General features: G+C 36.9%; 1 protein-coding gene across 2 annotated transcripts in view; it reads left to right on the forward strand.

The window, feature by feature from the left end:
- The window catches only part of ITFG1 (integrin alpha FG-GAP repeat containing 1), a 227548-nt gene that overhangs the window by 156826 nt on the left and 45291 nt on the right, over nt 1–25431 (forward strand). Inside the window, exons 13-15 of one of the 2 annotated variants that reach the window (XM_020985105.2) lie at nt 6751–6794; nt 8435–8545; nt 23357–23435. In XM_020985105.2, coding sequence (XP_020840764.1) covers nt 6751–6794; nt 8435–8545; nt 23357–23435 — 234 coding nt within the window. The remainder of the gene's footprint in view (nt 1–6750; nt 6795–8434; nt 8546–23356; nt 23436–25431) is intronic. The other variant, XM_020985106.2, reaches the window with a different exon arrangement.

Below are 25431 nucleotides of genomic sequence, written 5' to 3' on the forward strand. Positions count from 1 at the left end.
TATGTAGTTCTTCTGTGTCCTTCCCAAGGAGAGCATTCCTGAAACATCTCATAGATTATCCAATTTCCATATTTTAATCTATGAAAATAGTTATCAGGTAATTCATGATTATTCCACATGAACTGAAATTGCCTTTTATAGTATAGCAACTGAGTCTCTCCATTTCTAATCCCAGTTTTACTTCAGTTTTATTAACATTAGATAATGTTAATTAAACAGCCACCTATACTTATCCCAGTGGGAAAAACCTGTATTCACCTGCAAGCTGTTTCCTCTTTGTAATATGTTTACTGACACATCTTACTTAAATGTTGAAGTTAATTTATGAAAACTACCTTTTTAAAAACAAGGGTTATATTCATGCTAAATAAGAAACCAAGTCCAGCTCGGTATATCCAGGGATTTTTAATGGTGCATGAGTTCTTTGAGATCATGTAGGCATCCAGTATTGATTTTTCTAAAGAATTAATAATACTACCAATGGTATGAACAAATGAGTGGGTTCCCCCACAGAATTATCTTATTACAACATCTGGCTCACATTCTTCAATATCTTCAAATGAATATTGTTTGTGACAGATGATCAAATGCTACATCAACTTCTCTTACAGGCCATGTAGCCCTGCTGTGTGTATAATTAACCTTTATATATGTGGTATTCCCATTAGAACGAAAGTAGTTGTGTTTATGTTTCTTAGCTGGTGTTGATATGGAATAGATTTTGTTGGTTTTTCTTTCCTTTAGCATTCACAGAAATCTTTGAAAGACTTTAAAAAAAAAACTAATATGACACCAGTGGAAAACATGTTATCAGAAAGGAATTTGATGCCTATCTTCTAACAAGTATAAATAATCAATACCTTTTATTAATCGCTTACCATATGCCAGGTTCTGGGGATACAGATATAAAGAGTGAAATAATCCCTACTAAAGGAGGTATTAGAGTATAGTGGACTTGTGTCGTATTCAATTCAACGCATTTCACAACTACGTGAATATAGTTTTACTTTTCCTTCGTGATGGCCTTTTATGGCTAACTTTTAATAGATGATTCTATTAGGGACACTGTTATATCATTGGGGTTTCAAGTCGATTCAGCAGATGTATAAAGGTACTAGGAATACAAAAATAGTTCCTTCCTCAAGGAACTTATGTTTTACTAGAGAGATATAACTTACATACACATAGATAAGCAAATACAAAATAATTTGAGGAAGGAGAGAGCACTGGCAACTGGGGGAACAAGGAAGGCAATGCCAAAGAGGTGTCACCTGAAGTCTGAAATCTCCAGTAATTTCTGACAAAGATATAAAAGCTGACTTGGCAGAATATCTGCAAACTTGCGTTGCACTCAGCTCTATACTTATTCACAATTGTATTCAATGCAGTTCAGTTGGGCTTGTTTGGTTTTTTTTGGTAAAGATTTCTTTTTTGTGTGTGTGGTTTCCTGAGATGTTTAATTTTTTAAATAATGTTGTATTTTTCCCAGTTACATGTAAAGACAATTTTTAACATTCATTTTTTTAAAATTTTGAGTTCCAAATTTTCTCTCTCCCTCTTTCACTTCTTCCCTCCCTGAGACAATAAGCAATTTTATATAGGTTATACATGTTCAATCATGCAAAACATATTACCATATTAGTCATGTTGTAAAAGAAGACACAGACCCAAAGGGGAAAATAAACATGAAAAAAAGTGAAAAATAATATGCATTCAAACTCCATCAGTTCTTTCTCTGGAGGTAGATAATATTTTTCATCATGAATCCTTTTGTTGCCACTACAAAAAGAGCTGCTATAAATATTTGTGTGCAAATATGACCTTGCATTTCTAAAACCAATAAAAAAAAATTTTAAACTGGAAGACTTGAGAGAAGGTAAGGCTTAAAGAGGTGGAAGAGGGAGGTATTCCAGGGGCAAATTATAACTTGTACTGGAGATAGCTTTTTTGAATTCAAAAAAACAGCTAGATTGACATGAATGTAGTATTCTTTAAGGGAAGTAATACAAAATAAGGCTAGAAAGGTCAGTTAAAGCCAAATTTTAGAGGTCTTTAAATGCCAGTTTGAGGTATTTGTGTTTTATTATAGAGATAATAGAAGTTCATAAATATTGTTGAGTGGAGGAGTGACATGGTCAGACCTGTATTTTAGAAATACGATTTGACATCTGGGTGGAGGATGAGTTGGAGAGAGGAGAGACTGGAAGTAAGCTATTATATTAGTCTAAGGGAGAGGTGATAAAGGCTTGAACTAGGATGGTGACCATGTGAATTGAAAGAAGGGTAAATATAAGAAAAAAAGGTTGCAGAAATAAAATTGATAGGATTTGGCAGCTGATTAGATAAATGGGTGGGAGAGAGAGAGAAGCATCAAAGACATTACTTGGATCCTTAGATGACTAGAATGGACAGGTTTAGGAAGAATGATAATGAGTTCCATTTTTCACACAATAAATTTGAGGTGCCAACTGGAATTTCAGGTAGAAATGTTCAGCAGTTAATTGACAATCCAGGAATTCTGGAAAGAGCTTAGTGTTAGATATATAGATTTGGGAACCATCTGTATATCGTTAATAATTGAGTACACAGGAATCAATGAGACTAATGAGAGAGAAACAGTAGAGAAAAAAAAAGACTCAATACAGAGCCTTAGGAACCACTTGCTTAGTGTACAGAAAAGGAGCCTAAGAAGGAACAGGCAGATGGGTAAAAGGAAAACCAGGAGAAAACAGCATTATAGAAGCAAAAGGAGCCTATAGCAGGTAGTTTTAAAAGTTACATAGAGATCAAGGAGGATGAGGCCTGAGAAAAGACCATCAGATGAGAAAATTAAATTTCTTCAGTCAAGGAGACACTTGAGGCAGGGAAGATGATTAGGAAGCTTTTACAATAGCAATTAATGAAGACCTTAACTAGGGTAGTGATTGTGTGAGTAGAAAGAAGGGGTATGATAAGAGAAATTGGGAGGTGGAACTGACAGATTTTGGAAACTGATTGTATATGTAGGGTGGGAGAAATCAAAGATGACAACAAGGTGTAAAAGTTTGAGTAACTGGAAAGATGGTGGTGCCCTCAACAATAATAGGAAAGTTTGAAAGATTAATAGATTTGGGAAAGAAAAGATAATGTGATATTACTTGTGATCCAGATTACAGTGCACCCATGACTGCTTATCTAGGTCACTCACTCTGAAATGAGGTAGGGCTCTTACCCACCAGTCATTGCTCCCAAGTTCACAGCCCACTCTTCTTGCCATAGCCGCTAGGTGATCTGAGGGTAGGAGCTCTGGGCAGAATCTTCTTGTTGGCACCTGGCAACTGCTCGAGGAAATGATTAGTTTAGGTTATATCTGCCCTAAGTTATCTGCTAACACTGGGCTCAGAATCATGCTTGCGACCTTGTGCAGCAGAGGGAGAGTGGAATGGTAGAATATTGGATGATCTGGGCATGTATAGGTGTGTGTTGGAATTAAGTCCATGATCCTGTAATTCCTTAGGTTCTGTCTATGAACCCTGCCTCCGATGATACTGCCATCCCCACATTATAGTCCCCATGTAATTTTAAGAGTCCTAAAGGAAGGCTGCAAGTATGTTTGGTAGAGTTTCTATGAAGGGTTTCTGAGAGCACAGGGACAAGAATTGTTCAAGAGAAGGTGTGGATGGTTTATAATCTGCCTTACCCTCCTCAGTGAGATCCCAGATCCATTAAAATCTAACGTCATGGGACTTTTGAGTTTACAAACCTTTTCTAATTATGCTACATCAGGTACATAATAAGCTCTAGCTATAAAAACAGCATTCTCTTCCATTTTACTGCTAGGAAAAGTAAAGCCCAGGCCACAGAAGGTGCTGCTGCCAAAGCCAGAATGTCAGTTTTGGCTCATTTTTCTCAATGCTACCATGTTTATGCAGGAGCAGTGTATCCCCCAGTGCTGACTAAAACACATTTGTTTTCTCTTCTTGCATGATTTCTGTATTCTCTGTGGTAACCCAGGAGATTTAGGAAAGTAGATTAGTCCTTCATCACCTGTTATAGTAACTGCGTGAATGTCACTGAAAAGGTCAAGCACTTTTATAGTTGAGACATTCATTTGAGCACAGATTAACCTTTATGATAATAACATATTTAGATGTTCTGACCTAATTCTTAATTAAACAACATTCTCAATTAAACAGAGTTCTCTTGCTGACATTGAATTAATGTTTAAGGAACAGGTGATTCCTTTTGAATTTTTTTTTTAAGTCTAGGACCAGGTAAAATAATCCTCAATGTTCCATTTATATTCTGTGGGCAGTTTTTCTTTTACCACAAATGTATTGATTCAAAAGCACTTTATAGCTAGACCTGATTTCATTAAGTAAATTCTGTGGGGAAAGAAAACAAAGCTTTAAGTGGGTAAGTATCTTAGTATTGTGATCATGTCACCTTAAAGTTAGAATTAAAATAGTAGCAGGAAAAGACAAGTCGGGTTGCAACATCACTTTTTGAATAGAAATTACTTTTATAAGACAGGACTTAGCCATAAATATTTTTGATTGTATCTAAAATGTTGCTACAGAGGTTCTGATATTCTTGGACTTATTTCAGAAAGTTAGTGTTAATCCAATGATTTATTAATTTTTTATATATCTTTTAAGTAATAAAGTTAGGATTATTTTTTTTCACTAGTGCCACCAACAATGAAGATTAAGAGACCCCAAAGGAAATTTCATGGACAGGAACTTTAGGGAGAAATTTAGCATATTAATAGTGTTTGCTCACATCCTGAATTATCATGCTGGCTGCTGCCACCCTCTCTTAGGGTTCACTTTTTCATTCCTCCATTCAATAAACATTATTAACTATCTACCATGATGCCTTGCACATCACTTTTTTTAAATTTTCCTGTCCGTGTGGGGAGCTCTCAGGAACTTATCTGTAACTTAAAGATTTAGTTACCCAGAACATTAAAAGGTTAAGTGACTCCCTGTGGTCACACAAGTAGAATATGCCCAAAACAAGATTTATGTCTAGGTCTTCCAGAGGCCAAAACAGGACCTTCACATTAATCCATCCTGCATCTCATCTAGCACATAGTATTGCAACAAACATAAGCACTTTACAAATAAATCATTTGATCCTTACAACAATCCTGGGAGGTATGGGCTATTATTACCCCCATTTTAAAGTTAAAGAAACTGAGGTAGAAAGAGGTTAAGTGACTTGCCCAGGATCACACAGCTGGTAAATGTTTGAAGTTGGATTTGAATTCAGTTCTTCCCAACTCCAGGCCCAGCACTCTTTGCATTTTGCATTGAAGTAAGACCCTGTTACATATATAGCATGATAATAATTTGGATAATAAGTTTCCTCTTAGGTTCTTGGGCAGGAAAGTGGCATAATGAAATAAATGTCATAAGAAGGTGAATCAGGCAACAGTGCTCCCATTGAAAGGAATGATATCCAGTTACAAACCTTAAACAGTAATATAGTTTGGCTGTGAAGAATAGTCAATATAGGGTGTTGGCAATGATAGTGGAAATCCCCAGGTAGATCTTTCTGACTCCAAGGCTTGCTCTCCATTATGTGACACTGACAGACATTCTACGATTCTGACTTACTAGTTCTGTTTTTTGCTTAGACAAAATCCAAATCAGGTTTAAGAACTTATCATTAAACTAGTTTTATCATTATACTTTGGTCATGAGCATAAGGAAGTAAATATTTAATCTGTGGATGTTTATGCGTTAATCTATTAGCCAGATCAGTGACAAAAAAACAAAGAAGTCAGATAAATCTAGGTGAAGTCTCTATTTTTGAAAGAAATTTTACTTAGTGAGTATCATTCTGCTAAGAACTAACAATGTAACAATTTGTATGCTGGCTAAGAGTTTTTCAGAGTTTCTAATTAATTAATTAGTTGCTAAATTAATTCATCTGAATTAAATAATTTTTAAAAATTTAATTAATTAAAACAAATGTTTTCTTTCATATTTATTCATTCACCAAACATTTATTAAATGTTCAGTACCTTTTGATTAAGCATCTGATGCCTTCCCTCACGGAAGGTGTCATTATATCAGAAAACAATGATGACCTAATTGATTGAAGTTAATATTTAATATGTGAAAACTGCACATATCTTTTAGAGGCCAAGTATTTTATTTTGGGTTGAGTGGGGTAAGATTGGTGATGATATCAATGAAAAGAAAGTAAGGCATGATGTTATGTGTTATATTTGTTATGTTTGTATGTATAATGTTAATTTCTTCCTTAATGTTTTATAATTGTATTCTGAATAATAATTAATTAATGATGTATATAATATTTGACCACCTTTAAGAGTAATGGAAAAGTTCATTTGAGATATAAGATACTCAATGTTCTCTTTGCTATTTTTGGCATATATTTTAATTTGTTTGCATTGACCACCTCCTTGGAAGAGTCTCAGCTGAAATTAGGCTAACCAATTGAAAAACAGAAAAAATAAGCAATATCATATAATATTGCAATGATTAATTATCTTACCTACAGATTTTGCAAAGCAGCATCAACTTGGGCAGGTCAATAAAAACTTTTGAAATATTAGTGTAAGGTGGGCAATAGTAATTTCACCTGCTCAGATCTAAAGGAACTAGATTTATTTCTGCTCATGGTTGTGAATCAATATAGTACATTTGTGGATTTTAAAGAAAAAAAATAGAACAGATTATAAACATAGGCTTGCCATTATAACAATAATAATAGCCTATTTTTTAAATTTTTCAACAGTTCTTAGTGGTCTCTGTTCCAATGACTGCCCTCGTAAAATAACAGTAAGTAAAATCAACTATCATTTGCAAATATTGGTATGAAAATGCTGTCTAGAAGAGCTCATTTATGTAGTAATTTAAGATTTGCAAAGTGCTTTTTCATATATTATCTCATTTTACCCTCACAGTAACCTTGTGTGGTAGGTACTATTATTCTCATTTTTCAGATAAAGAGACCAAGGCTTAGAGAGATTAAGTGACTTCCCCAAGGTCATACCAATGACAAACTAATAAAATGAGTTTGTCAAATGGTGTTCCAATTACTACATGATAATAATTTCTAGCATTTGTGTGGCAATATAAAATCTACAAAGCACTTTACTTATATTATATCAGTTGTTCCTTACTACACCAAATACTCCCCCACCCTGACTCTTTTTATGTATGACAATAGTGAACCCTAGAGAGGTTAAGGGACTTGCCCAGGGACCCACAGCTAGTAAATATCTGAGGCAGGTTTTGAACCATGGTTTTCCTGAATCTAGATCTAGCATCCCTCCACTGCTCTACCCAGAGATGATTGAAGTTTTCCCTGGTACCCAAAAATATCCTGCCTCACAAATAAATTACTTTCTTTCCCTACTTTAGAAATATTAGAATTTGAAGTGAATAACCAGGGATGTGTTAATTACCTTAATTATTTAGCAGCATTTTAATTTGAATGTCCCAGGACCCAAAAGAAAGGGTTGTGTACGCTCTGTGCACAGAGAAGGAAATTTTCCAGTAAACAGGTACTGATTAACATGATCATACTGCCTGTGAAAAGGTGCCCAGAACTTTGCTGTCTCCATTATATATGGTTTGTCAGTAGTTTTATACTTAAACTGGGTTCTCCTTTCATTGGGTCCTAGATACAGAGTCATCAGGGACCTTTGATCAGCCAGATGCCTATTTGACAAAAAAAGAAAATTGGGCCCAAAGAGAAGTGATGAGCCCAAGTTAACACAAATGCCCAATTTGAGCCAGGTCTTCAGGCTCCAGCTCTAACATGTTTTCCACTCTGCCCAGACTCTTTGATCTTTTTCCTTATGATTTTAGCCAGTTCTCTACTCATTAGCATATCCATCAAAAGACCAACAAAGGGAAGAAGAGGAGGTACAATCCAGACAGTTGTCTTGGCTACCCATTCTCACAAATGAGTTCAGCATGAGGAAGTCTGTAGTTTTCAGACAAGCTGTATTGAGAGTTTTTCTCTTACTCTGTATCCATTTCCCCTTTTCCCTGTGTCTCTTTACTTATTTGCATATATAAAGTATTTCTCCCGTATGCAGACCAACCTCCAAATAAACCTGAATACTCTCAAAATCATTCTGAAAGTCACATCAGTAAAGTCCAATTTGCAAAGCTGCTCCTAGATTGATTACTCTGACAGTTTAGTTCCCTCAGGCTTCTCAGCAGTTGATACATTTGCCTCCCATTTATCCATTTATGACTTGCTTTGAGGTTCAGATCCTGTTGAACTGCCCTTCACATTTTTCATTTTCCTTCCCCAAAGATATCATAGATCACAACTAAAGTGACAGGCTCAAAGGTGGGAAATGCACAACATACTTCCCCCAGTGTTCTGTCCATCAAGTACATGCCCACTTTTGGAAATTATTTACATCCTGAGTTTGCCTTCTTCATATTGATTTTGATTTCAGAGTAATTCCAGCATGCCACAAAGTGTCATCACACTAAGTAAGACTCTGAATAGTAAACCTCCTCCCTCCAGCAAAAAAAGCTGGTGTACTGCAAATTTATTTACTACTAAGGTTAGTTAATAAGGTAACTTCTTTTTTATTTTTCCTTTTTTAAACATGTTTAGTATTTTATTTTCCCCAATTATATGTAGAAATAATTTTTAAAATTTTGAGTTCCAAATCCTCTTCCTCCCTTCTTCCCCTCCCCTCTCAGGCAAGCAATTTGGTATAGATTATATACGTGCAGTCATGCAAAACATATTTCCATATTAGTCATGTTGTGACATAAAACAAACAAAAAAAAGAAAGAAAAATGAAGAAAGTTTACAAAAAGTGTGCTTCAGTCTGCATTCAGACTCCATCAGGTTTTTTTTCTGGGGATGGGTAGCATTTTTTCTCACACGTCCTTCAGAATTATCTTGGATCATTGTATTGCTTAGAATAGTTAAGTCATTCACAATTGATCATCATACAATATTACTGTTACTGTGTTCATTGTTCTGGTTTTGCTCTTTTCATTCTGCATCAGTTCATGTAACTCTTTCCAAATTTTTCTGAGAGCATCCTGCTCATCATTTCTTGTATTACAATAGTATTCCATCACAGTCATATACACAGTCATATAGTTTCTTGGTGTCTCATAAAGTCACTAGCTTCCTTCCACTTGTCTAATTCTAATTTTTAAGGAATTGTTTTCTTCATTGAGCTTTTGTATCTTCCTTTTGCATTTAGCCAATTCTACTTTTTAAGGAGTTCTTTTCTTCATTCAATTTTTGTACCTCTTTTTCCATTTGGCCAATTCTGCTTTTTAAGGAGTTCTTCTTTTCAGTGAATTTTTGTACTTTTTACATTTGGCCTATCCTGTTTTTTAAGGTATTATTTCTTCAGTATTTTTTGTGCCTCCTTTACCAAGCTGTTGACTCTTTTTTTCACGATTTTTCTTGCATTATTCATTTCTCTTCCCAGTTTCTCCTCTGCCTCTCTTACTTGATTTTTAAAAAACCTTTTTGACAGGGCATCTAGGTGGCACAGTGGATAAAGCACCAGTCATGGAGTCTGGAGGACCTGAGTTCAAATCCAGTCTCAGACACATGATACTTACTAGGTGTGTGACCCTGAGCAAGTCACTTAACCCCAATTGGGGAAAAAAAAAAACAACCTTTTTGATCTCTTCCATGGCCTGAGGGCAATTCACATTTTTCTTCCAGGCTTTGGATGTAGGAGTTTTAACTTTGTTTTCTTCTTCTGAGTTTATGTTTTTATTTTTCCTGTTACCATAGTAACTTTCTAAGGTCAGAATCTTTTTCTGCTATTTGGTTATTTTTTCCAGCCTGTTTCTTTTAACTCTATGTCAAAGTGGTGCTGTCTTCTGGAATGGAAGGGGCATTGTCCCAAGCTTCAGATTTTTTGTGCAGCTGCTTTCAAAGCTAATTCTGGGGGTGTGTGAGTTTCCACTTCTTCCAAGGTGTTATGATCTAAGGAGAGGTTTGTTTGCTACTCTACTGGCTTGTGCCGTGCTCTGTGAGCAACCACAATCATTCTTTTCTGCCCTGGAACTGTAACCAGGATCCCTGCCCCCCTGTGGCCATAAACTGTGGTGTACTAGTGTTCCTTCTTACCCTGAGGCTGCAAACCAGATCCACATATAGGCAATACAATAGAATCCTGCACCCAGTGCCAGTAAAGGGACCCATGTAATCTCTTTTTGACCAATTATCTGACCCCTTACTGTGTCTGTGTTCTGAGAGCTGTGGAAGCTATTGCTGCTGCTGCCACTAATTCAGTTTCCCCTAGGCCTGCTGCTGGTTTGTAGAAGTGTAGCCTGCCCCTGTGTTCCATTTTCACCCTGGTGTGAAGGTGCCAACCTTCTAAGTTGTTTTGGGCTGGAAAATTTTTAACACATCCTTTTGTGGATTTTACCACTCCAGAATTCATACTGAGGCATTATTTAAAGTTGTTTGAAGGGGAACATGAGAGAGTTCAGGCAAGTCCCTGCCTTTTCTTGGCTCCACCTCTAAGATAACTCTTCTACTAACTCTTATGTCATAAGTCAGTCTAGCTATACCTTGGGAAAATATGATTCGTTGCAGGATCCTCTCCCTAGGATTTTACATTGTTCCATAATTAGCTGAGGCTTGCAAATTAAGTATTATACCATTCTTCCCCAAACAAGTGTCTAGTATGCTTCCTATCCTGTTTAGCATTACTGGTTAACTGAGCACAAAGAGAATGATAAAATACTTTTAGGGGTGCTCACTTTGAAAAGTCCTCAAATTCCTTTGTTATCCCTGAGGGGAAAAACAGTCCTACCCTTTATGTTTTCAAACATCTTGATGATCTAAATCAGTTGTTTCAACCTGTTTCTAAACCCAGACTGTGAATGTAGCAAAACAAAATAACTCTTAAGCCTTTGATGTTTTCAATCAGAGAGACCTTTGGGGCTGAACCAACATGTTTTGTTTAGCATCTCACTGATAAATTATCTCAAATCATTTTCCTTCTCTTTTGTTTTGTCCATAGTCAAATGAATCCTTTAGCTTGATTGTTATCTTTATTTCACCATCCCCTCTACAATGGACATAACTTATGTGTGTGATAGTTGGGCTTGTCATAATGTTTCCAAATATAAGATTCTCTCTACAGCTCCAAGACCTTCTCTTGTTTATGATGATTACACTTCACTATGCTGAATTACAATAAAGAAGTACTCTCTTCTATCTGACCTTTACTCTCTCCAGTTTCCTTGGTGTAAGGGGAAAGTATATTGGGGTCTTCAGAGAAAAATAGTGCAAATTAAAGAAAATAAGAGATTTCATGTATTATCTGGCAGGAATAAGTAAGAAGTACGGCAAGTAAATATATGGATGAACTAAATTGGAAAATGCAGCCAACATACCTGAAAGCAAACAAAACATGCTATGACTTCTACAGGCTAAAATCACATGAGAAAAATAGATACTTTCTTGTGAGAAAATAAAAGTCCATCCTGGCCCTCATATATTTTTCACATCATAAATTCATATATTTTCCTTTCATGAATTCTTTCAGGATCAATTATATGATTCTCTGCAGTACTCATGTGTGCTCTTGTACAGATCGTACAGATACAAGGACAATGGTGCAATATACATTTGGTTTCAGTTTTAGTTGCAAGACTTTTAGGTAAATCCTTTAGAAAATAAAATGAATTTGGAGGTATGAACTCCTACCACCATTTCCCAGGTCACAAAAAATTTTAGCCTAAGTGACCCTGGCTTTATATCAGTTAACATAAAAGAACTTTGTGGGAAACAGCTTATAATCTAGATAGACCATCTGAACCACAGTGCGTCAGGATGGTATGCACTAGCACTAGAAGTGAAGGTCCCAAATGTCCATACCCTTTGACTCAGAGATCCCACTTCTGTGGATCCACCAAGGATATCATTGATAACAAAAAAGTTCCCACATACACCAAAACAGTGACAGCAGCATTTTTTTGTGGAGACAAAGTAAATGCCCATAATTTAGGGAATGGCTAAATAAATTGTGGTACATGAGTGTAATGGAATATCTGTTGTTGTTCAGTCATATCCAACTCAATCCCCCCATTTGGGGTTTCCTCAACAAAGATACGGTCATGGTTTGCTGTTTCCTTTCCAGCTCATTTTACAGATGGGGAAACTGAGGAAAAGAGGGTAAAGTGATATGCTCAGGATTATACATATAGTAAGTGTCTAAAGCTAGATTTGAACTCAGGTCTTCCTATATTCAGGCCCAGCACTCTATCCATTGTGCTACCTAGCTGCCCAATGGGATGTTACTTTGCTGTAATAAAATGCTATTATAGCAAACACAGAAAAGCATAGAAAGGTTTACATGATCTGATGTAGAGTGAAATTATCAGAGCCAAGTTAGCAATATGCACAATGACTATAAAAAGGTAAATGGAAAGAACAACTACAAAACAGTCAAAACAAATTTTGAAAAATTGCAAAGGACTAGCATGGCCCTGAAGTAGATGTCAGAGAAGACACCCCCACCCTATGCCTTTGCAGAGGTGGGAGGTCCACAGGTATAAAGCATTGCATATACATCTCAAATATTTCCCATATATTGAGCAATTTTTCTTCTTTCCCCTCTTTTTCTTTTTTTCTTTATTTATAAAATATTATTAGTTATATGAGATAGCTCTCTCAAGGAGAAGGGATACTGGAAGAAATTGTGGTGATGTAAACACAAAAGATATCAATAAAAAAAATTTTTAAGGGAAGAACCATGGATAATGGCATTGACCAGTCAAATAATAGGCTCCCTAAGAACTCTAAAAATAACTCAGTTGCTCAGAAGCAAACAAGCAGCACAACTACAAGTCCAATGCAGGTGGTTTGATTTCAAAGCTAGTGTTTTCTACACCAGGGGCCTCATGAGTAAGTCACTAAATGAGCTGGAAACTTTCTTATATCCTCTTTGGAAGTTTTCAAACAAGTCTTAAGAAATTTGAGTAATCTTCTGTTCCCTCTGCAGGTAGCCTAAATGTTATAGTTATCATGGCGCTGACATAGGAATGAGGCTCTTGGTTTCACCCAGTCATAAAATCCCTGTCAGCCTGTACCTTTCCCCAAGATGATGTAACGTGTAATAGCTCTTCTTGGAATAGTCTTTTAAGGATATGAAACCCCAGAGAGATTATATTCAGAAACGGCACAGTGGCCTAATCCTATTGCTGGACTCTTCCACTCCCTCTAGAAATGTGTTAACCTTTTCAGACCCCTGTCCAGGAAGTTAGCAGTGAGGTGGCACAATAGAGAAGGTGTTGCATCTGGACTCAGAAAGACCTCAGTTTAAAGCCTGCATCAGGCTTAGCTGTGTAACCATAGACAAGTCAACAACTTCCTTCAGCCTCACCTTCTTCATCTGTGAAGTGACGATAGTAATAGCACCTACCTTACAGGGTCATTGTGAAGATCAAATGAGATGTTCATAAAACTTTGTGCAAAGCTTTAAGTGTTATGTGTGTGGTGGTGGTGTTGTTGTTAGCAGTTCCTGTATATTAAAGAGGAAGTGTCTGAATCAGGGTTTGAAAATGAAAGTATTGGGGCAGCTAGGTGGCACAGCAGTGGATAGAGCGCCAGCACTGAAGTCAGGAGGACCTGAGTTCAATTCTGGCCTCAGACCAAACACTTGATACTTAACTAGCTGTGTGACCCTGGGCAAGTCACTTAAGCCCAATTGCCTAAAAAACAGGTGAAAATGAAAGTATTGTGTATGATGAATCTCTGACCTTTCCCTGAGGAGGGGCCCTTCCTGATCATTTCTCTGGCTCATAGAGATTTTCTGTAGCCCTCCTTGCTGGAATGCCATCAGACTGGGCAAAGGGAGCATGGCAGCACTAAGACATCTAAACTGACATCTTACACTGTTAACCACCTTCTCCTGGATACTCTCTTCCCTCCGTACTATTTTTCCTTCTATGGGTATGTCTGACTATTCCTTCCCAGTCTTTTTTGCTCAGTCTTCACCCATATCATCCATACTAACTCTGAGCATCCCTCAGGGCTCTGTCCTAGGCCTTCTTCTCACTCATAGGTAATCACATCAGCTCTCACAGCTTCACTCATTCTTTCTATACAGATGATTCTGTGTTGCATTGGAGAGAGTGAGGTGGTGGCACAGTGCACAGAGGGCCAAGTCTGGAGTCAGGAAGATCTGAGTTTAATTCTGGCCTCAGGCACTTAACAACCATGTGACCCGTGGCAAATCTTTCTACCTCTCTAAAATGAGGTTAATAATAGTGCTTACTTCCTAGGGTTGTTTTGAGGATCTAAGGAGTTAACATATGTGAAGTGCTTTGCCAACCTTGAAAAAGCTAGCTGTTCTTATTACTATTCTTAGAACTATTTATCCAGGCCTACCCTCTCTCCTGAGCTACACTCAGACACCACCCAATGCCTCTTAGGCTTCTCAAACTGGATCTCCCAAAGGCAGCTCCAGTTCAACATATCCAAAACAGAATTTGTTATCTTTCCCGCTAGGTCTTCCCTGCTTACACTTCCCTATTGATGTCAAGGACACCATCATCCTCACAGCTTACAGCCTCGGTGTCATCCTCAACTTCTCACTCTTACCCTCCATATCTAATCTGTTGCCAAATCTCATAATTTATCTCTCTACAATATCTCTGGCATCTGTCCCCTTTCTCTCCACTCATGGCTACCACTGTAGTTCAGGCCCTCATTACCTCTCACCTTAACTATTACAATAGTTTTGTCCCATGGAAATATATCACTAATTTTAATGAAGATCAGAATTTATCTTTAAAGAAAATTGTTTTGTAACCCACATTAGTGAAACATATCCACTCATGTGCAATATTTGTTGACTGCCTACTATGTGTAAGGCACAATGGTCTGTAAAGAAATTCTGTAAATTATCCAATTCTTATGTGTGGGTAAATTTCATATTCTGATAATCCAAGCAATAAGAATCCAGCTCCTTCCCCTTTAAAAATTACCTTGCTCTGTGTGGCCCTTCCCAAGTAAATTGGAGTGGTCCAAAAGATAGAATTAGCATAATGCCTTATATATTGTAGATGCTTAATGAATGTTGAATTCAGTTTGATTTGTTGAACTAGACCCTACAACTTCACTACAAAAATGGTGTGCCTTTCCTCTAATTGTTCTCTTGTTCATTGAAGATCTGCATTGTTGTGAACAGCACATTTTGATTTAGCTCAAACCTTTTAGTACCCCAAGTTCTATACAGGATCACCATATAACTCTTGCCTCCCACCTCTATTCTACTACTTCAAGTTTTATCCAGTATGCCCTTGTAGGCTGTGAGAAAGAATACATGATTATTCCTCCAAATAATTAATTCCCTAGTCATTCTACGTGTGGAGTGTCATTTTGATTCAAATGACTGCATATCAGACCACTGACCTTCATTTTATCTTAGCTATGGGAACATTACTCTTCAGGTTTTTAATTCGTTGGAACAAATGCTTACAAAATCATAAGCTTATCTTTTAAAAAAGTTTACATTTCATGTGAGCAATACATTTTCCATATGATATGAATTACAGGGGTTCATTTTTAGATTTATGGGGAGCTTTAGGCTAGGTTGTGCTACTTTTCTTGTTATTTAATCTATAGGTCACTATCACAAATACAAGTGCCAGGGATAGAATGTAAAATTATTTTGAGTGATATGCAGATGCTCTTTCATGTCCTTTGGATTGGTAGGATCCATTTGACTTTCAGCATTAGGGCAGCATGGACCCCAATGCAGGGAATATGAGAGGGTCATGGGACACAAGAGCTGACATTTAAACAGTGCTGTTATGGTTCACAGAAGTGTTTGCCATCTCATTTGGCCAGACTAGTGGGAAGAATGGCGCCAGTCCAGGCCTTTGGAATCAAGAATTCCCTCCAGTACAGGGAATGCATGAGGAGGGAAAATTAAGGGGTTCCAGGGCCTACCAAAGAAAGAAGAACAGTGTCCAAGAATAAAAACCCTGAGAGGAGAGCCACACTAGCAGAGGGGCAAAGGGAGTAATGGAGTGCCCGTGGCTTGCAGATGAGTAGGTATGAAAAGTGGCACCTGATTATGCTGGGCAGTGGACAAGGTTGTTACCTCTGACATGCACCAGGAGTATACACTATGCCAAGACTTATCCAGGAGGCCCTGACCTTGAAAAATGCTGCCATCAATCAGCAGGTTTTTTTAGTAAGCACTTTCTATGTGCCAAGTGTTGGGCCACTACCTCCAAACCATATTTCAATACTTCCTGCAAAACCTGCAAACCACAATACTTGCCTATAGCTCTTTACCATTTTATTGATAAGGAAACTGAGGCTGGAGGACATTAAATGACTTGTCCAAAGTCACACAGATAGAAGAGCAAGACTGAAAGCCGAATCACTTGTTTACTAATCCATCATCCTCCCCACTACACCATACTCCTTCAGTGTTCTGCATTTATTTCTTTTTTGTTTGTTTGTTTGTTTTAATAATGTTTTATTTTCCCTAGTTACATATAAAGACAATTTTTCACATTTGAGTTCCAAATTTTCTATTTCACTCCTTCACCACCCCCCTCCCTGAGACAGTAAGCAACTTAATAGAAGTTATACATGTCCAATCATCTGCATTTACTTCCAAATAAAATTAGAACAGAATCACACAATCCCAGGCCAAATAGTACCTGAAAAGGACCTTCTCCAGGAAATGCCTGGCAAGTGCTCTTCCAGCTCTTACTTAAAGACCACAAGTCACGGGAAACTTGCTGCTTTCCGAAGGCAGCCCATTCTAGGTTAGAAAGTTGTGATGTTAAGTAGTTTCTTCTCACATTAAGATTAAGATTGCCTCTCTGCAACTTGTACCCATTGCTCTTTCTTAGTTCTGCCCTCTTGAGCGAAGCAAAACACATTTGATCCTTCTTTCATATCATAGCACTCCAAATCCTTGAGATCTGATCATTTGTCCCACCGAAATTTTCTCACCTCCATGCTAAATTTATTTTAAATGTCCACCATCACATTCGCTTTCTTGCTGCCCATCACACATTTTGTTGATTCCTGTTGAGCTTGGATTCCACTAAAGTTTCCAGACCTCTTTTCAAATGAACTCATATTGAGCCACAGCTCTGCCATGTCATATTTGTGAACTTGAATTTTTTGTCCAAGACTTTACAATTATTATACCTTTCAAATGTTATGAGATTCAGCCTAATCATCTAACCTGTCCAGACCGGTTTTTTTTTGTTGTTGTTCTTGTTTGCTTGTTTGTTTTTGTTTTTGTTTTTTTTTGGCTAGGCAATGTAGTTGCCCAGGGTTACACAGCTAGTAAGTGTCAAGTGTCTGAGAATAGATTTAAACTCAGGTCCTCCTGCCTCCAAGGCCCAAGCTCTATCCACTGTGCCATCCAGTTGCCCCGATTTTAATCTTCTTGAGAGCACTCAGCTCTGCTGTATTGCCAGGCTGCCATTCATAATGTGGAGTCACATGTAATTTTACTGTTAAGTCTTCATAGGCCTTAAACTTGAATGACTACTGGGTAGCCTTAGGTGTTAGGCTTTTTATAGAATTTGCCTCACCTGCAAGTTAAAATTTGCCAGTGATTTCTATTGTATTTTTCTTATGCCAAAATATCCATAGTAAGGTATTTTTTCTTTAGCTTCCGAATGTGTTCTAATTGCCTGTATGCTTATCAAGGCAATCTGGCTCCTGCAGAAACACTGACAAAGGCCTTGCTACTCTGAGGTCACGTGCTGACTATCTGCCAGACAGTTTGGAAGTTTGCCCTTTAAAAGAAAAAACAAGTCAAGTTGTTTTGTTTCATCATTAGGAAAGAAAAAAATAATGATCAATTCTAATGATATAATGTTATATAGGCCATACCTTTCTACTGTTCATCTCATCAAATGACTACCCACTTCAAATTCACACTCTTCAGATCTGCAGAAATGAAAATCAAATGAAGTGACTGCAGATCTATTGAACAATTCAAAAAGCTTCCTAATCACCTCAGCTGAGTTTTTGTCTGATTTCTCTAGTTCTTCTAGGCTGCAGTCAGCCCACTCCTTTTCATTTGCATTGCTACCAGAAACATTATTTTTATTATATCATTCACTAATATCTCCTGAAAAGGATACCAAGTATTTCAAAGTAAAATGTTTTCAAAAAACAAGTAAAATATTATAGAGTATAGTACTCCTTATAATTCTTTAATCAGTTGATCACTAAACATTTATTAAATACCTACAAGTCAAGCACTGTGCTAAGCCTTGGAGATTAAAAAAGAAAAATGAAATGGCTCCTGCCTTCAGTGAGTTTAAATTCAATCAAGGGAAACAAAATACACATATGTAAGTAAATTTAAAATATGTGCAAAGTAAATACAAGGTAAGTTTTGTGGGGAACCACTGACAGCTGAGCATCAGGAGATGTCTCACATAGGAGGTTGTAATTCAGTTGAGCTTTGAAGAAAGTTAGGGACTCTGAGAAATAAAGATGAGGAAGAGAACACCAATTGTAGGGGACAGACTGTAGGTGTGGGCGATGGACTGTCTTATGTAGGAAACAACAATTAAGCCAGTTTGGTTGGATCATAGAGTGCATGAAGAGAAGGGTGTGTGTGTGTGTGTGTGTGTGTGTGTGTCTGAAGCCTAGAAACGTGGGCTAAAGCCAGATTATGAAGGGCTTTAAATGCCACACCAGGGAATTTGTATTTGATCCCAGAGCAAGGGCTCTTAATCTGGGGTCTGTGTACTTGTTTTTGTTTTTGTTTTTGTTTTCAATCCCTCGATGACTGTTTTTCAGTATATTTTGGTTTCCTTTGTAATCCTATGTATTTTATGCACTTAAAAAACATCATTCTGAGAAGGGTTCCATTAGCTTCACCAGACTGTCAGAGGAGTCCATGGCGCAAGCAAGATGAAGAGCTTCTGTCCCAGGGAGTCCCTAGCAATCGAGCCACCAGAATTGATAGAGTAGGGGTGCAACGTAGTCATAACATTGCTTATAGAATATTAGTTTAGCAGATTGTTCAGGATGAATAGGAATACATTCTACAACACAGGGAGAGGAGATAAGATACCTGAGGCAGTGAGACCAATTAGGAGGCTGTTGCAGTAGTCCAAGTGGAGATGATGAAGGGCCTGAGGCCATGGGTGAAGAGAAAGGGGATAGAATCAGATGATGTTATAAAGGTAGAATTAACCAAACTTAGCAATTTGACTGGAATTGCATGAGGCAAAGAAGTCAAGAATGGGGACTCTTGGAGGGCAAGGATTGGTTTGGGGTTTGTTTTTCTTAATCCCCAGCACTTAGCACAGTGACTGGCAAATGGTAAGTGTTTGATAAATGCTTCTTAATTGATTTTAGTAGACGTAATATGAGTGAACCTTATGATATGGTAGGTAACTTTTGCCATGTGGTGGAGAGGCTTGCCATTGTCAAATCCTACGCTGCCACAGAACCGATGGCAAGAACTTTAGAAGTGCTTTCCAAAATGACCTTGCTATGAATTTTAATTCAGCCAAAGTGACACCATTTGCATTTGGAACAAACTACAATAAAAGCTTTGTTATCTCATGCTTTAGGAAACTAAAGATTACAGATTGGCCAAATTTAGTTAATTAAAAGTCAATTCATGTTACCCCAGGGAGTATCCCAGTTCTCTTTACTTTCATGAGACTTCTAAAGGAAAGGAAAACATAGTTTAATATAGTTCTATGGGTCAAAAATCTAAAAAAAGAACCCACCCCTGCCCCCAAAAAACAAACCTTACAGAGCAAACCTTAACAGCCAAACCCCAAATGAATACTGTTGGATGTATTCAGCTGCTCTGTTTCCAATAGTGGATACACCACATATCCTGTTAGCAGTGCTAGTTGCTAGATTAGGTGTTTGTAGCAAAGTATTTCAGAGTGCCAGTTTCTAGAACTTTGTGATTGGAAAAGAGCCAAAGAACACAGCTTTTCTCATAGCATAGTACAGGAAACAAAATAATCATGGGAGGGCAGTTATTTTACTATACATAAATGAAGTAACATTGAAAAATTGAATAAACTACTAATAGAACTTTATAATTATGACATGTTTGCTGAAGGATGTAGATAGAACTTATTTTAATTGTGATATGTATTTGTAGTCTCTAAGACCATAAATTCCATCCATTTCCAAACCATGCCTTCTGTACTCTGGCTTTTCTTCTCATCCCCCTTGCACTAGAAGCTGAACTCTGCCCTGACAGAGAACTTTGACTTCATCCTTCCTAAAATCAGACCTCCAGATCATACCTCAGTCATTTCCAGACCATGCCAATATGTGTACCCCTTCCCCTTCAAGCTCCTCTTTATGGTGGATAAAGTGCTGGGCCTGAAGTCCAGGATACTACTCTTCCTAAGTTCAAATCTGGCCTCAGACACTTACTAGCTGCGTGACCCTGGGCAAGTCACTTAACCCTATTTGCCTCAGTTTCTTCATCTGTAAAATGAGCTGCAGAAGGAAATGGAAAACCACTCCAGTATCTCTGCCAAGAAAACCCCAAATGGGGTCACAAAGAGTTAGACTGAAAGGACTACAACCACAACAATCTCCCCCCTTCTCATAGAAACTACCAGAGAGCAGAGACTGTCTCACTTGCATTTCATTACTGGCATTTAGCCCCGTACCCAACATGTTGTTGACCTTCAGTCTTGTCCAACTTATGTGACCTCCATGGACTTTTATCCATAGGGTTTTCTTGGCAAAAATACTACAGTAACTTGCTATTTCCTTCTCCAGTGTGTCCCCATTTTATAGTTGAGAAACTGAGGCAAATAGGGGTGAAGTGACTTGCCCCAGCCCACATAGCTAGTAAGTGTCTGAGACTGGATTTGAACTCAGGTCTTCCTGACTTCAATCCTGGTGCCCTATACACTGCACCACCTAACCTGCCCCATCTGACACATAGTAAGAGTTTAAAAAATGCTTTATAATTCATTCAAAATACTAATCTATATTGGTAGAGGGAATTTACTCAGCAGAGAATTTCCTGTATTATTGAAATCATAGGTCCAGTCTTTGTCCCTGTTCCTCTACATGTTTAGCATGAAAAGTAGAAGTATTAGCCTAGGCTTTTGATTTTAAGTGTGATGATAATATGGAAACAATTGTTTTTACAGTATTTCATTAGAACTAGCATATTGTACATACTTATTTTAAAAGTTTACTTAAGCACTTGGTGACTTGATTTCTGAGATCCAATCATATCTCTATAGATATATATACATGCACATACATATATGTTACATATACATATATATATATATATATATATATATATATACACACACACACACACACATATACACCATGAGTTTCCTACATATCACTAATCTATGTCACTGGTTTTTTAAAATTTTTGACAACTGAAGCAATAATTATATACCTTAATGTTCAAGAAAAGTAGCTTGATTTTATAATCCTTTTATAAAATATGCTAATTAAGTATTTTTCTTCTTCCCACATCAAAATAGTCCTTTTAAAACTATTTTTGTATTAGTTATCAAGTGTTCTTTCCAAGTCAACCCCTGGAATCACAGATCTTTTAAAATCGTTTAGTTCCAGCCCCTCATTTTAAAAAAATATACATAAAAAAATTGAAGCCAGAGCTAGGACCATAATACAGGTGTCTTGAGATTTATTAATTACAGTTAGTCCTCTATTACTGTGAAAAAGCACTTTGTAAATCTCAAGGTGATAGGTAAATTTAAGTTATCGTTATTATTTCATTATTTAATTCAGTGCATCCCTGTGTACTTCCTCTACTGGTATAGAGAACAACCAATTGAAACCTGTACAATTATTGCAAATGCCTTTTTGTAAATCCTCCACAAATAATCTATCCCAAATCTTGGAGACCTTCTTCTAAGCCCTTTAATATATTGTGCATTCCAGTACAACATTCAGGCTGCCTACTCATCAGTCTTATTTCATGCCTAGTTACATAACCTTGATGATGTCTTTTATCCAGTGTCTTTCACTGAAGTTATTAGTCAGGTGATTCATCTGCTTACATTTACTCTGAATCTTCTCATTGCCCTTTGAGTTACCTACTATTTTGATTCTTCTGAGATCATGGTATTTCATTATTAACAATCATAACATCACTAAGAAAATATTGCTGTTTAAAAATGAATTTTTGTGGTAGGGAACACCTTTGGATCATTAAAGCATTGCAAAATTTTCCAGATGTAATCCAGCTCAATCTTCTTATCCTTTTTAATCCAGTACCCAGCTCAGTGTCTGTCTGTCCATTACTACTGTTATTATGCATAGTATAATTTTTCATTTTAGCCTTTCTTTCCCCTACCTCTCCACCACTATCTTTGAAGAATGTATTGATTCCCAAAGTTCTTACAGTGTCAGATAAGGTACTGTAACATCTATCTAGCTGGACTCTTTCTTGAATATCACCCAAAGAGGTGATTTTATTTTGGCAAAACATCAGATTCTCCAATGACAAATGATAAGGGGAGCAGTGAGTGGTTAGTCTTGGTCATCATGTTGCTTGCCATAATTGGGACAGGGAAGAGGGATTTCTGACTCTATGAAGTAAAAAATTTTCTACATTCTAAATTGCTGCTTGGATTTTTCTCGCAATTCTCCCCATGAAATTCAAATCCCAGATGTCCTATTTAATTAGACCTTTTCTATAGATAGAAGAAATTTTGTTATCTAATTCATGTCAGGAGTGGTTCAAGAATGGGAACTGATGCACTAGTTGGACCTCATCTCACTGCTTTTCCATATCCCTTCTTGGCCTTATCAGATTTGCCTAAGCTGCAGAATGATAATACTTGTTTCTAAGTCCGGGATTTCAAATGTGCTGGAACTAATAGCAAATCTTTTCCTTTTCTAATTAGCATGAATGGATTTTGTTTATTTCGATATTTTAATGGAAGAAAGTCATCTCTGCTGAAACAGCCCCTGCAACCCCACAAAAAGAGAATTAATGCTGCATTTAACAGAAAATAAATGTCATTAATCACACTGTTGTGGGTTTTATTCTATGTTGGACCAACAGTGTGATAGCAAATTTAGCTTGAAATACATATGCCCACTTTTTTGCATAGACTATAGAATTATCTCCACCAGCAGCATAATTAGCTTTTACTAATGACTAGTTCATTGAACTTCAAAGATTGAACCATAAGTAACTTAAAGCATTAATATTTTCCTACTAATAAAAAGTTTTAAAGTTTTATCAATTTCTAGTAGCTTTCTTAAGTGACTTAAAGCTCTTTTTGGCTATTTTATTTTCATCAAAATTATTTTAATTATGGTTGTCAAGTTGAATGAAGTTCACGTATTTCCTTACTTTCTGAGACTTAGGATATTCCTTTTTTTCTTACAGCCCTTTGGAGTGAATCAGCCTGGACCTTATATCATGTACACAACTGTAGATGCAAATGGATATCTGAAAAATGGTTCAGGTAAGGCCAGACAAAAGGCAATAACTTCTAATATTTCTTCTTTATTACTATCTATTTAATTTGATTGGAGCTTTCTGGAAAACTGTCTTTTCTTCCTCTGTAATAGGATAGCTTGTCACCATCTTTAAGTGTGACTATTCCTGTCATATTATTTTTCCATGGTTGTGGTGACTGTCATAAAGAAAGTTGGAATCATTTGATATTTGAAATTGAGCGTTTTTAGTGCAAAAATGGCAAGGTAAATTAGGAATAATGGCTCCTAAATGAAAATGATGGCAGTATACCATTCCCCTTTTGTATAAAATCTAACACTTTTTAAAATCATATGTGTGTCCTCCTGAAGATCTAAAAGGATTTTTCCTCTTGTTAATCTCCACAGCAACTCATAATAGCTGTGGCATGGCATTGTCATTTTGACATTCAACAGTTAGAGAAACTAAGAGATTGGTAAATTTCATGACTTGTCTGGTATCAGACATTCAGTTAGTACATTTGGTTAAACCAAACCAAATGTTCCCCTTATGGCATTGTTGTTATGGGATGCAGATTTCATTCAAAATCTTAAGAGGAAAGTAAGAAGTATCACCAAAATCTAATCTATTACCTCTTCCTAGCCTCCCAAAACTGGAGTGGAAACTGTTAACATTGTTTAGAAGTATCTGTTAGACCTATTCATTTTTTTTTTATAAAAACAATCCTAGTTATAAATTCCAAAAGGTTATTTGATGGGAGGAGTCATGAGGAATAAGGCAATTCAGGCTATGGACAAATGAATGAGACAAGCTTTATCAGGCTTGATATAAGAATGACTGTGTTTATTAAGAAGTCAGAACTTACTGAGACCCTGGGCATAGTAGATGCAGTAATGATCATTTCAATTAAATAAGTAATAGAAACAGTTCTAAACTATTAATACACTACTTGGAGAGTTCTAAAAGCCAACAAATATGGAGTATGGGTAAGTATAGTTCTGTCTTCAGAGAACTAGAATTGTAGATAATCTTTCTTTCTTGAGCAACTTAAAAGGTTCTTTCTTGGTGAGCAGGAAAAGTAAATTAGAAAAAATTACCTGTCAGGTCATCATTATTTTCGTCTTATGGTCTGATATAAATCAAATATGCTGTAGCATCACTATCCCCTGGATTTAATTGCACTCATTTGGGACAGTCATTTTAGCCAGCATAGCTCTCACTCACAACCACCACTGAAGAATAATAATACAGTCAGCACAAACTTATAGTAATAGATCAGATATTTCAAGCAAATTCATGCTGTATTCCATGCATAAATGTGTATTCTAGCCAGGCTAGCTATACTTATTTAATTGAACCCCTCTTTTTGAACATGACCATAATTACCCACCCAAAATTTGAAGCTGTGATATTTGATCATTATAATTTCAAAGCATGGAAATTCCAAAGGGACAAAAAATCCCTGAGCAGGGTTCCCCAGAGTAGGTGGGTCAAAAGTTGCTATACTAACTGTAGCTAGCTATATAGGTGGCTCTGTCTTAAATATGACACATACTAAAAAATTAAGCCAAAGCTAAGTCAGTGCCCATGTAAATCTGAGGAGGCATCAGCAGTATTTATTGGCCATTAGGTTCTGTCGATTTAAACCAGGGGTGGGGAACCTGCAGCCTTGAGGCCACATGTGGTCTCAAGTGTGGCCCTTTGACCGAATCCAAACTTCTTGAGGACCTAGAGGGCCACATGTGGCCTCGAGGCTACAGGTTTCCCACCCCTGATTTAAACTTATGGAAAACATCAGAATAATATATTATCAGCAAGAAGTGAGGAAGACCATGCTGAGATATTATTCCATTTTAATTCATCAGATATCAACTCTGTGCAAGGTACCTGGGAGAGACAAAGTTGTACAAGATACAGAACCTGTTCATAGAGAGCTTGCAATCTAGTAGAAGGAAAAAGACACATTCACTAAAGCTGTAATACAAGGCATATGCTAAGTTCTGTAAGTAAGCAGAGGAAGACGA

This window comes from Phascolarctos cinereus, unplaced genomic scaffold, assembly GCF_003287225.1.
Source record: "Phascolarctos cinereus isolate Bilbo 61053 unplaced genomic scaffold, phaCin_HiC Scaffold_2;HRSCAF=192, whole genome shotgun sequence".
Lineage (NCBI taxonomy): Eukaryota > Metazoa > Chordata > Mammalia > Diprotodontia > Phascolarctidae > Phascolarctos > Phascolarctos cinereus.